This window comes from Phlebotomus argentipes, unplaced genomic scaffold, assembly GCF_947086385.1.
Source record: "Phlebotomus argentipes unplaced genomic scaffold, Phlebotomus argentipes genome assembly scaffold_18, whole genome shotgun sequence".
In the NCBI taxonomy this organism is placed as follows: Eukaryota; Metazoa; Arthropoda; class Insecta; order Diptera; family Psychodidae; genus Phlebotomus; species Phlebotomus argentipes.
The window spans coordinates 5,314,173-5,327,451 of NW_026776177.1; the positions used below are offsets into that span (position 1 = coordinate 5,314,173).

The following is a 13,279-nucleotide window of genomic DNA, read 5'->3' on the forward strand; positions in this document are numbered from 1 at the left end:
CTCAGGACTTCCTCCCGAGAGTGGAGGAATTTCTGTCATTGCAAAATAAAAAATTCCTCCAACGTAAGATTGACAACAATGCAAGAAACTCCTTCGTGAATACCAAGAAACTTCTGGCACGCACTTAAAATTCCACAGAGGAATTCTTACTCACAACTTTTCCAGGAACTCCGGTAACATTGTGAGTCAATCATCCTTGCGAAGCACGCCAAAGATTATCCTGTCTGTTGGAACTCTTGAGTGCCTCTGCGTGCGGAATTTTGTTAATAATCATGTTAAATTTTCGTCATGCAAATCGACGGGTGAATAGAAAACTATGAAAAGTCAAAATTTAGCTGTAATTTCGTTGTGAAATTTGCCGAATTTTAACTCAAACACCCGCTAATTGTTTGAAAAATATTAATTATTGCCTTATAATAATTATTTTGTGAATATTTTGGTAAAATTCATTGGTATTTATTGGAATTTTAACTGAAATATAGCAAAATTTATGGATAAACGGATAATATTAGTGTTTAAAAGTCGATTTTAAATAGGTTTTCAGTACTTTTTATTCAGACAAATTATATGAAATCAATTTTAAATAATTTAAATTCATTTTTTGAAAGTTCTGTATTGAAAAATTAAGAATATGCCATATTTTCTCGTTTAAAGTCTTCGAATTATTTTCTGTAACTTCCAGTTGATTTCATTGGTTAGTTATAGAAAAATGTTGAACTAATAACTAAATCTTGAACAATTCGTTAGACAAAGTCACGATAATTATTATAAAAAGTCGGTTTTTGAAAGTTTTCTTTGTACTTTTTTTCTAAACAGTTCATAAAAAGCATCTTTTCAAGTTTTTTCTTTCAGATTTTCTTAAATTTTCAGATTTATGAATTTAAATGGATTTAAGGGCGGAAAACAATTTTTAAAAAGCACAGAAAAATATCCTTTTGTATGAATTTTCTTTAATATTTTTCCTTCAATTCCATCAAATATCATTGAAAGTCAACATTTGATAGTTTTCTAGGAACCCGTCGATATATATAATACTGATGATTTCAAATATCTTGTGACCATTTTCTTCGTACATCAATTGGGAGGAATTGTAATCAATTATATGCGATAATTGCATATCAATCATAGTCATTGCAAAGCATCGCTTTAGCATTGATTGGAGTGCAATTCAATTTGGAATAATTTGCATCAATCATGTTTATTTGGAATGGAATTAAACTATACAATCAAAGCGTCTCAAATTCTCTAATCTGCACTGATGGTGAAAAGCGTTTAAAAATGTTTCCCAGCGCGCTTTTCCCAGCAAAAATATATTGTTATTCCACTTGCCAACTGACCCATCATAAATAAAATTGTGGGCCTTCCGCCCAGCCTTTCAACCGCCTCATAACAATTTTAAACCTTTCGTGACTGAAAGTCCAGCGAACTTGTTTGGGGAAATTTAATGTTATATATAGAGAGAGAGTGAAGAGTGGTTATTGTAATATCAAGTCTGTCAAGGTTTTTACCTCACAGCATTTTTGCCAAGGTCTAGAAGTGATGGAAAATACAATGGCAAAGGTGGGAAATGAAAATGTTTCTCTACGGCCGTTAGTCGTTATTTTTCCTCCCCAAACCTTCAACCACATTTGTGGGGGGTGAGGAAAAAAAGGGATGAGAGAGAGAGAGAAAAAAAGTGTCTTAGTTGGTCAGAAAGTGAATGAATTTCTATGCGGTGAAAATCAAAGCTTTGCACGAGGAGAACTTTTCTGCCATCGCAAGAGTTGTGACATCAAAGGAAGGATTTACGCCGTGTCTTTGTCCTGTGCGACAGTGGCGCTCTTGCCACATCATTTGCCTGCATTCAGAGGACCTCCCGCATCCGCATTTGCAATTCACATGACACTCTCAATGGCGCACCAACTCCAACTTCCCTCTGTTCCCATTTTCCTCTGCGCGCCCAGTGTCGCTATGCATTTTAAAAGGCACTTCCTAGCACAAGAGCTGGAATACCCACAACTCTCCATTCACTTGGGACACTCGTGATGCTCTCTTTCTGCGCCATTTTCACACTCGGAATTATCCCCTTGGAGAGCTTTCAAACTTCCAGTCCATTGATGCACTGAATTGACGCGGCGATTCTGCCAGAGCGACGACAGCTTAATCCAGCCAATACTATTGACTGAAGTTTTGCATAAGAATAAAGCTGTCAAAGAGTAATTTGCCAATATAAAGTGTTAAAAGAAGAATTGAGTATTACACTGACAAAACTGTATGACAATTTGCAATAAAACCCAAAATTTTCCTGATTTTCACATTGCTTTCGTAAAAAAGGTGTTGCAATATTATGATTTGTAATATTTACTACAATGTAGAGAATTTATCTTCTGCGAGACTTGAAGCGTTTCAAACGTTGACGTCTGAAACGTGAAGGCACGAGAAGTCGGTAAATGCACATGAAAATCAAGAAAAAATGACAATAATGACGTTTTTAGGCTGAGAATCCTGAAGATATTCTCATATGAATTTGTAAAAATTGCCATGTATTTGTCTCAGTGTAGAATTTTGCATCACGGTTTGTCAAACTATTCACGAATTAAGTATTCATTTTGAAACTTCATACGTTGGAAATTTCAACAAGAAGCGAGATTATGGAATGTTATAATCTGAGATTATGTGATGTACGTATGCATCTTCCCTAATAACATCCTAAATTAGCTCTTAAGTACACGTGTATCAAAGCATTAATACTGTGCATTATTTCTTAAGTGGGAGAATTTAAGCCATTCCAAATCCGTGGCTTTTGTCTAGTCACACTTTGGCAATGTTGGAAGAAAATTTATAGTGCAAATTGCGAAGAAGATACATTTTCTCAAGGTGACGACGATGTGGAGTAATTTTTCAAAATCACTCTGGGAATTCCCATTAATCTCTGTGTATGTGTGTGGCGAATTGATGGCGCATATCGATGGATATTCTGCAAAATGGCAATCAACCAAAAGAATTTCAATATCTTGATTGATTTATTCCACCTTCTCGCACTGCATTCCATTCCCCAGAAGAGAGAGAATTTCTCTGTATGCATTTAATCATTTCCACATCACTTCCTCCCAAGGCTCTTCGCGTGTCCGCTCGAGTGAGATATTCACATTTCTCTTTCTTTCCACTTTTTTGAAATTCGCGAGATAAAAAGCTCCTCTTTTGTGTCAGCTGGTTGGGTGCTTTTTTATTGCTTGCCAACATCGCACTTTCTTGAGCACATATTTGAGTTTCTTCGGTACTTATTTAATGGAAAGGAAGTAATGCACAGTGATACTGTGTAGTTTTAATAACGAAATCTCTGTGGACACAATTGATATCATGTGGCGTCTTTTTCCTTTGCAGATCTCAGGCGAAGAGGGACGGAAGGGATTGCTGAGATGAGTGTCGAGTGAGGATTGCGAGGAGGATGGCGCTAAGATGAAGGTCGACAAGGCTGTCTGTACCAGCGACGTCCTGGAGGATCTCAGCCGCGCCATCAAGTTCGAGGCGGTGTTCACGACGCTCGTGGAGAACAAGATTGTGGCCATCAAGAGGGAATGCGAGGAGAAGGCGCAGCTGAAGAAGGCCAAGAAGCGCCGCTTCGCGCTGCGGCGCCTCTTCAGCAAGCCCGCCGAGGCGGACGTGGAGGTGGGCGACGCTGCTGAGCCGGAGCAGGAGCAGGTGGCGAGTGTGCAGGAGGTGAAGGCAGAGGTGAATGAGAGCGACTCCCCGCGGACGCTCAATCGGCCGGAGACCGAGGCGTCCGGGAGTGGCGTGGAGCTGGAGCAGTTTGATGTCGTCAGCATCCGGAGCGACATGTGCCGGACGGGCGAGGCGGCGGCTGCAGTGGCGGAGGACGGGAAGCTGAGCCAGAGTGACGATGTGATCTTCAGGACGAAGCCGCCGCGGCGACAGGCGAGAGCGCGCTTCAAGGAGGACGTCGTGGAGACAACGATGGAAGTGAAGCCGGCGAAGGCGAAGCGGAAGTACAATCTGCGAGAGGCGAGCCTGCTGCTGGAGCAGGAGCGCCATCGGCTGCGCATCCTCGAGGCGAAGTCCATCAGTGCTCAGTGCAGTCCAATTCTGGCGCGTCACCAGCCCTCGGACTCGCCGGATCTCAGCCTCGAGTCGCGGCACTCTGCGCCGCCGGCCGTGGCGGAAGCGCCCAGAAAGGTGCGCCACGAGGCCTCAGTCAATTACCAGGCGACAAATCCCCTGTCGCAGGGGTTCGTGAGTAGTTTTAATCAATTAACGACGTCACACCTGCCTGTGATGGCGACTGCCAAATCAAAGACTCCATGTGATATGATTAAGATGCATCGCATGTCACCCGGAAGAGCCCGACAGGACGATGCTGCCGAATCCTCACTCGTGGGCGAGACTGTGGACGAGGAGGCGGCCAAGAAGAAGAAGTCCTGGCACAGTAAGAACTCCGCCAACGCCCAGCCAAAGTCATTATTAACCATTTCTTCTGTCTCTTCCAGGGATTGCGCATCGACTGTCAGATCCCGTTCTCGTGTATCCGTCTACCAGTGGCCTCCAGCACTGCATCCTGAGTCGGCCACCCAACCAGCCCATGTAATGACCATCATCTGTTGCAATGTCGAACAACTAATCACAGTGTTGTGCTTGCAGAGATCTCCCGTACGATGAGGACTTTATCTACGATGTCTCGCTGCAAATCGATCCGGAGAGGAGTGGAGACGTCGAGGCTGTCATTCCAGGGCAACGCAGGCACAAGCACAAGTGAGTTGATGCCCACGAAAGGCATGCAGCAATGGTAATTTGTGGGTTTGTGCAGAGGCAAACTAGAGTCAACGATGTTGGAGAGCTGAATTTACGATGATTTTAATGCATAATATAGATAAATTAGTAGCTTAAGTACTGGAGATTCTCAATTTGAGTAGGAAAAAGTGTAAAAAAGGCAATTTTGATACAATTCACACAAGCATGAAAGAATAACATACGAAATGTATAAAAAATGTAGTGAAATCGATCGAAAATCGTTGAGAAACGGTGTTTTCTCATGCTGAAATTGCTCCACAAGCTCAAGTTGGAGTGAATTGAGCGAGGGAAGTGACGAAGTGAGGGAGGAAATAGAGCGTGGAGAGATAGAAAAGATTGAGTGAATGTGAATGATAGATTAATGAGAGTGACCTCATGAATTTCGACTCGATTATGCAGGAGTTTAATGAAATCTCGTGTGCGTGCGACAAGATTAATATGTCTTCTTCTAACTGTTTCACAGACATCACAAGCACTGCAAGAAGAAAAGACACAAACGGAGAAAGATTTTGGTGCACGATATCGATGAACAGATTGTGAAAGTAAGTCATTTTCCCTCCTTGGAATCCTTTGGGATGATGAAATTTCAGTGAGACTCATTCAAAGGGTTGCTAATGTTGGTTTTGAGTGTCACAGAATCATTTCCAGATTGATTCCAGATCATTTCCAGATTAAACTGCCAATCAATATTATTTTCTTACCGCAATTTTCCACTAAATCTGTGCTGAAAATTTTTATATCCCTCAAAACACTTCTCAATTTTTGCATTTGCCATCAAAAGACTTGATAAATAATTTTTTCCACGCCTTAATTTATCTATTTTCCTATAGAACCTTTCCTGGAATTTTCTTTAACGCTTTAATGTCCATCCTTGGGTTTTGAATCTTCGTCTAAGAACTCTTTTTAAAGCTCAAAATGTCATTTTTCACCTTGTTTTCCACAATACTCACTTGGGAAGCTGCTAATATCGTATTTTCACGTCCTTTTCCTTCTCCTTTCACAAATTTCCACACTTTTTGACTTCCTGGCGTGATCCTGATCAAGAAAGAGAGAAACAAGCCTTTCTATCTAATCTAACTAGACGATTTCGGAAACATAATATCGAATTAGCCCGAAATATATTGAATATTAATCAAGGAAAGGCTTTTTAAATTAAAATTCAACATTATAACTCTCATTTTTCACAGGAATAAAACATTCTAAGCTCATCATAATCACTAATTTGGGATAAACATTGATGAATTCACACTTAATTCAACTCTTTAATATCTTTAAAGCCGTTTCATTTCCTTGTCGGCATGAAAATTTGAAGCATTTGCACGGAATTCAAGTTCTTTATGGCTTCTTCTGTGCCTTTAAAAAAGTCTAAATTACAATTAAATCCGACCATTCGCGAATATCGACAAATTTTGTAAATATTTGTAACTGAATCTCCAACATTAGCAACCCCTTGGACTCATTTGATATGATGATGGGATGGTTTTGGTGTTTTGGTGTTGATTGAAACTCAATTCCATCAAAACAGTTGGAAAATTGATTAGATTTGAATGGAATATCGCATCGTCCCTGAGTATCTATTTTTGCTTCCTTGAATTTCAACGCCTGTCCTTCTCTGTCTTTCCTGGCAAAGGTGATTGATCCGGACGACCTTCCAAAGAGGGCGAGATGGACGATAATTGCAACGGCCTGTCTTCTCTTGGTAATGTGCCTCCTGTTGGTGGGTGTCACCCTTCGCATGGCCCCAATAATTGACGATATGGGTAAGTTTGTGAATTGAAAAAAAATCCAGTGAAAGCAATTTTCTGGCCGCTGTTCAAATTTTTCTCAACCGTGCTGCACTTTTCCCACCCTCCGTTTGAACACTGTCGGAAGTGTATATGTACCTTCTATTGTGACGATAAATTCCAAGTCCACAAACACATTTCCTGTTGCTTGCGCAAACTTCCATCCTGTTGTGGATGTATTTTGGGGGGATATCAATTATATTGGTAGTCACTTGCACGCTATATTCACAGCATAAATTCAAGCAAATGTGGCCTAAACTTTGCTGAATAGCGCATCTCAAGAGATGCGAATTATTTAGCACTAAAGCCACTGAGTCGCCTTTTTGCTGGCATTTTCACTCGGTGAGCCAAACTAAAAGTGATTTATTATTAAAGTTGGAGGAGTGAAAGAAAAAATTCTGCACTATTTCTACTACAAATTCGACCAGAAAGCTGATAAGATAAAGCATTGCGCGATATACAATGTTGCCACTCAACATTGCCACTGCAAATTGAATTATCCTTAATGTCACTATAATAATGTAAGTCGCACATAAAGTATTCAGTTGAGAAAATTGGCGTAATTGCGCGGAAAAGCCATTTGCATAAAAGTATATTCGAGTGTATAATGGCGAAGCTGTAATTATTCTCAATTAGATTGACGGAAAATAATTTTGACAAGAGTGAGTTGATTTGATATTAATGTCAAGTATGAATTATTGAAATAATCTCCTCCTAGAAGATAATAATTCAATTTTCATGTAATTCGCGCGCAATAGATTAAAAATTCATCTGGCCGTATCCTTTTTCTCCTCCTGGTTTTGATGTACGAAATTCGAAATGGAAAATTACTGTCTGGGAAAATGTTTCTGCCTCGCAGCTCAACTTTTCCATATTATTCAATGGTTTCCTTTTTATATATGTTTCGCGGGAGTGAAGAAAATTTTCGACCCTGAGAGAGTCTGTGGAAAATGTGGAGCAGGAGAAGCGCACATAAAGTCCTTTTTCTGCCTTTCTTTCTCACTCTCTCTCTCTCTGACTCTTGGTTTTTTTTTGGTGAAATTGAATTTTTTTTCCCACCACTGACAAGTGGTTTTTAATCAAGACACATGAACATTAAAAGTTTTCCCATCAAACACTCTAAAAGCTCCCTGAAGTTCTATTTTTAGTCCCGCCAGTATTTTATCTGCGGCGGAATTTTTTATGGGACTTCTTCTGATAGTTTATCGTTGTGTAGATTTTACAGTGTTGGAACTGAATTATGAGTTTATGAAGGAAAAGGAGAACTTTTATTTATGGTTTTGACTAGTAGAAAATTTCAGTTTATTTACAAACAATCAAGGCTTCCAGACATTAGTCTTAAAGACAGTTTTTATAGATGAAATAAAGTTATTTCTTGGATCTTTTGACAATTCTCAAACGATTTTTTGAATTCATTTCTGTTAAAAAGTGATTTTATTCTTGTCAAAACACTTGTAAAAATTGAAATTTGTAGTCTTTTTCCACATTAATACTTAAATTGTAATGAATCAAATGAATCTCTTAAGTTTCCATCCGTTAATTTTACCAAAATCCATTTAAAAACGCTTTTTTCATCCTCTTTTTCGACCATAACCTCAAAAATATTTCTAAAAGATCTTTAAAGACTCATTAACCTCAAAATTACTCATTTAGAGTCAAAATCCTGCAGAAAGTAGTTTAAATAATAATTTTCTAAATCCAAATGACTATTTTTGAGGTTATGTTCAACCAAAACACAAATTTGCAGCGTTTTTTGGCATAAAAGGTTCAGAATAGGACTGTGTTTGCATGTAAATGCATAATTCTGTCAAATATTAAAGAATTATTCACTAAATCTATTCTTGATTTGTTACATAACCTATAAAGAAGCAGTCTTGAAAAGAATAATGCAAGTTTTTCAACACTTCCGCTTATTATTTATTAATTAAAATCTTGCAAACGTTGAATTTCGACGAGGTTTTGATGGGAAGCGATATGAAAAATTGTCTCTCTTACTTGAACAAGATATTATTGCGAAAACTCTTTCACGCCGCGATTATTTGGATGGAGAGAAACTCTTTTCTGACAATGCCTTGTATTATTTATGTGCACTGTTCTATTCTCCCTACTTTTTTCCACCTCAAACAATACATAAAGACTTGGGAAATTGCGAGGAGAATAAATGCAAAAATGATATGACCTATTTTCCTTGGGAAGCTTTGGGGACGCTGAAAGCTGTCCGTGTTGGCTGAAACCAGTGGTAATTATGAATTTTTCAATGGAGAGCAAATAGTTAAATGCGCACTATGGAGGAAAGTGAAAAGAATTCACGGTGAAAAGCAGTCTCGCCCAACCATCGTTGCGTGGAAAATGCCTCCCCGCTGGAAGATTCGCTGTCTCTGTCTGGCGCTGAGTGGGGAAGGGCGCACGGGTGGGGATGTGGTGGGGAAATGTGCGCGAAGATGATGATTCTCAGCCATCATGTCGCGCCCCTTCAGTCACTTCCCGGCCACAGAACGACGCGGGAGTCGACGCTGGTCCGCGTCGGGGGGCAATGTTGGGGGTGTTGATATGAGGCATTGGTATGCAGGAGAGCTCCTTGATGCTCATACCCAGCGGACGAGGACGATTGGCGAGGAAAGGAGAGATACGAGTTAAATCTCTTCACTGTGCAATTTCATCGGAATTCGCCTCCTATTCACCCCTTCCCATTTAATCTATTCACAAAATGTTTTCATCCTTTTTTACATCCTCTCCTGTGGTTTGGGGCTTGTCAACTTTTGGTTTTTCACACATTTTTCCTTACTCTTCCAGCCCCACACGGCCTGAGACATCGAGAGCCGTGGGGGTGAATTAAAATAGAGGAAAGGGTATTAGATGGCATCGATATAGTGGAATTTAACTCGTCTCGTCTTTATGGGTTGTTTGCGGTGGATTTTTTCCTCCCCTTCTTCGACAGCCTTTCACTTTTTCGCCCGTCTAGTCAGGCGTGCAATAAGACGTTGTGTGAGATGGAAATAAGAGGGAAATTTTATTTCTTTAATTTCCTTTATAATCCCTGCATATTTTCCAGCAAAACTTCTCTTCTGCAGCTTTAAAAATATATTTTACTCGTGAAAATCACACAGAAATTCTTCACTGCTTTGAATTTTACGCCAAATATTGCTCTTTTATGATATTTGAGCTTGTCAGAATTCGAAGAAGGTAAAAAATTATTCCTAGAATGAATCATTTTGTACTGTAAAATTCGCAAAGTCCCGGGAAACCACCTTAGATCTTTTGCAAATCTTTTTATAGTTTATTTTCGTATTTTTTGCGTCCCTTTTTGGGCGTCGTGATCACTCTGAAGGGCTTTATTGCTGGTCATTCTCATTGTCCAGAGACGCGAAGATGATCTCTGAAGCGCCTTTCGGTAAGGAATTGGCCATAGAAGAATATCCAGCGGACGTTTATGAAGTTTATGAATGTCCGAAGCCTCAAACGTGCTTCAAAACCACGAACTGAAGCATTTGGCAAGAAAATCGTCTTCTTTGGCTCAAAATCTGTCCAAGAATATTGAATATAAATGAGCCAAGACGTTCTTGAAGCCTTTTCTTTGCTGAATGAACAGCAAAAGCATCTGAAATGCAAAGAATGCATGTTCAATAGATAGAAATCCTTGATATTCCATCATACAAATGTCTTAGAAGTTTAGTTCCTTCATTTGACGATGACTTACCTGCTCAATTATGCCCACAATTTGGGGATTTCGAATCGAGATTGGAAAATGCAATTCTCCTCTTCTCTGTGGAATTCCCAGAGAAGAATTTTTGTGTAAAAAAAACGATATTTCAGTGGTTTATAACACAATTTTGCCGGGATTCCCAGAAATCTCAACGGAATCTGAAACTAAACTCTCGATGAATGTTTACACCAGAGTATTTTCATCATTTATACTTCAATCTCAATCTCCCGGCGATTGCGATATTTACTGTGCCTGATGGCTTTCTGTTTACACACAATATTTATTATATACAGCGAATCATCATGTGACGGAATTTAAATGGGACGAATGCATTTGATTTCCTTTACAATTTTATTATTATTATTATTATACATAATGTGTGTTTGCTCGCATGTTTGCTTGTGTGGCTGTTGATGTGATTTTAAATAAACGAAGCAAAATGCACCAATTTTCCAATTGAATCGCGCAATAAATTCACTTGGGATGCATAATACAAAACGCTTACAATATCCATATTTTACCATATTTTTGAGAAATCATGTTTGCACAGAATGCATGTTTGTGAAAAGAAAGCGGGGAATATAATCAATTTGTTATTGAAAAATGTATTGGAAAACCATTTTCTTCAGGGCGGGAAAGTTTATTTTTATGCGTCTTGCTAACTCTCTATCGTTATTTTCTGGTTTTTCTCTCCAATAACTGTATTTTTTTATTATCTTATGCAAATTTGACGCTCATATTTTCCAACTGTTTTCACATTTTTGCCCAGAATATTCTATAGTGTGGGTGGTTTGGAAATGATGTGCTAAAGAGATGATTTTTCACGACACGAAGAACTCTTGTTTGGGTTTTCGGCAAAAAGACATTCGCACATTGCCAAAAAAAAAAGAAAATAAAAGTGCTAAAGAGAGGCCAAAAGGGTGGTGAGAAAGACTGAGGAAAATTGGTGAAAAGTCCACATTTTTCTGTGTGTTTTATTTATTTTTCTGCTGGGTATCTGAATAATTGCGCGGCTTGTGTAAATTTCAACCCTTTCGCTCTCTCTCTATCTGTTGGTGAAAGTCTATCTTCCCTTAACAGCATTCTGAGCCTTTTTTCGGCATTGACACCCTGTAAAGTCAATTTAGAAGGTCAGTGTATTTTTTAGGAAGACTTTCTAATTGAAATTCGCTCTACTTAGAATAACTTGAGCGCTAATTAATTTCCCTCCTTTTCACTGTTCCAATCAAAACAATTGCGAATCAATTTGCAAGAAAGGATAATTTAAATCACACACATATTCCATAATATATATTACAACAATTGCTATTTATATTGACAATTGATCATCTCGATGTCACTTTCTTCATTCTCCAAACATTTGGCGGATATTTTTGGGATCCCTTTTCACAAGAGACTCACTCAGAAGACACTTAAATAAACAACTCAATGTCAATCGATTTCATGAATCATTTGGCAGTTGATAAAACATGTCTGTTTTCCTTTGGATTTATACATTTTTCATCAGAGGTTTCCAAGTGTGGAAGTCATGATAATAACTGGCGCTTTATTGATTCTCTTCTTTCGTATCAATTTTTAAGGACTCTCAGGACAGAAACGCAGTTCTATCGTCCTAAATACAAGGCTTAATATATAAAAAAAAGTATCGCTCATGAATGCAGCTTCACTTTAATCCTATTTGTGAAGGAGAACTTTTCATTGTGCTGCACTTGTAGGAGCAAATTGTACTTAAAATGCCATCCGTCAGTGTTCCATTTTCTCTGCTCTTCGCTATTTTGGAGCCAATTAAGTTAGTATTTCAGTCTGCGCTGATTAAATGTCATGTTTTTTATTGACTCACATTCTTGGGAAAGAGATTTTAATGCAGAATTCAAATAAACTTATTCTAAAAATCAGACAAAATTGATGGAAAATCGACTGATTTTCATAGTTTTCGCGATCTCAGTTTCTTGCTCGATATTCACATAAAGTCTCTTTGACTATTGCTAATAATTTCTCACATAAAGTAGAGAAAATTAGATTAAAACTCCTATGAAATGTAGGCCAATTTTCCTTTTGGTACAAAAATTCAATATTTATTTCAATATTATTTATTTCAATATTATTTTCAATATTAGAAAAATAAACTAACGTCCCGTATTTTCCAGTATTTTCACTGTTTTTGATTTTAAAGTACTAAAAAAGTTTATAAATTTGATGTTTTTCATGTTATTCATAGTCTTCTTGCAAGAACCTTGGCAAGATTGGAAGAAATTGAATTTTATGGGCAAATGTACATAAATTTTCAATGTATATAATTGAAATCCTCAAGTTGTTTTCTGCATTAGATGATTTATTGGCCATGAAATAATATTCTTCGATCATTTAAAGGATTTCCTTATCAATTTTGTAAGACTGAAAAATGACAACCCCAAAATTGTCCGAAATTAACCCGAAAGTGGGGCAGTTTTGTGCCAAATGCCGTGAAATGAAAAACCCATTCTGTGGAAAACCCTTGAATTTTCCGACCATGAGATAAAGCGGCCTTTTGAAGCTCATAACCGAGACAATTCAAAAAGGCTGAATACAATTTCCGCCCACGTTTAAACTTTTTGGAAAATACATCGAAAGTCGATATTTTTATGCTTAATAATTTTGCCAAATATGTTTCAATAAGTTTCACCAGCAATAGTTTTAGTATGAAAACTATGTTCATAACACGCTGCTAATCTTATTATAAATTGTTTAGCTGTAAATTTAACTCCTCAAACGCTCCAAAGTATGCAACTCCAGAGAGAGAGAGAGAGAGATTGAGAATTCATAGCGAAGTTTGAGCGCACATATTGAGTGCTTCTAATAGAAGATGAGAAAAGTTGTAGCGATGCAAGAGAAGGAAAAGCATTGTCAACTTCCACGAGGGAAACGCAACTTAGTGGTGGATAAAGGAAATTGAGAAGCCTTCTAAACTTGATGAAGTTAAAAAATTTTAGAGTCTCTCTCCATAGTTGAGCCAATGTTGGCAAGCGGA

At 38.2% G+C, this 13,279-nt stretch overlaps 1 protein-coding gene across 1 annotated transcript in view; it reads left to right on the forward strand.

The window, feature by feature from the left end:
• Positions 1 to 13,279, forward strand: part of LOC132261085 (uncharacterized) — a 71,940-nt gene that overhangs the window by 12,413 nt on the left and 46,248 nt on the right. Inside the window, exons 2-6 of the mRNA XM_059759619.1 lie at positions 3,364 to 4,423; positions 4,485 to 4,578; positions 4,636 to 4,746; positions 5,249 to 5,327; positions 6,416 to 6,545. Of these exons, the coding sequence (XP_059615602.1) occupies positions 3,439 to 4,423; positions 4,485 to 4,578; positions 4,636 to 4,746; positions 5,249 to 5,327; positions 6,416 to 6,545 (1,399 nt within the window). The 5' untranslated portion in view covers positions 3,364 to 3,438. The remainder of the gene's footprint in view (positions 1 to 3,363; positions 4,424 to 4,484; positions 4,579 to 4,635; positions 4,747 to 5,248; positions 5,328 to 6,415; positions 6,546 to 13,279) is intronic.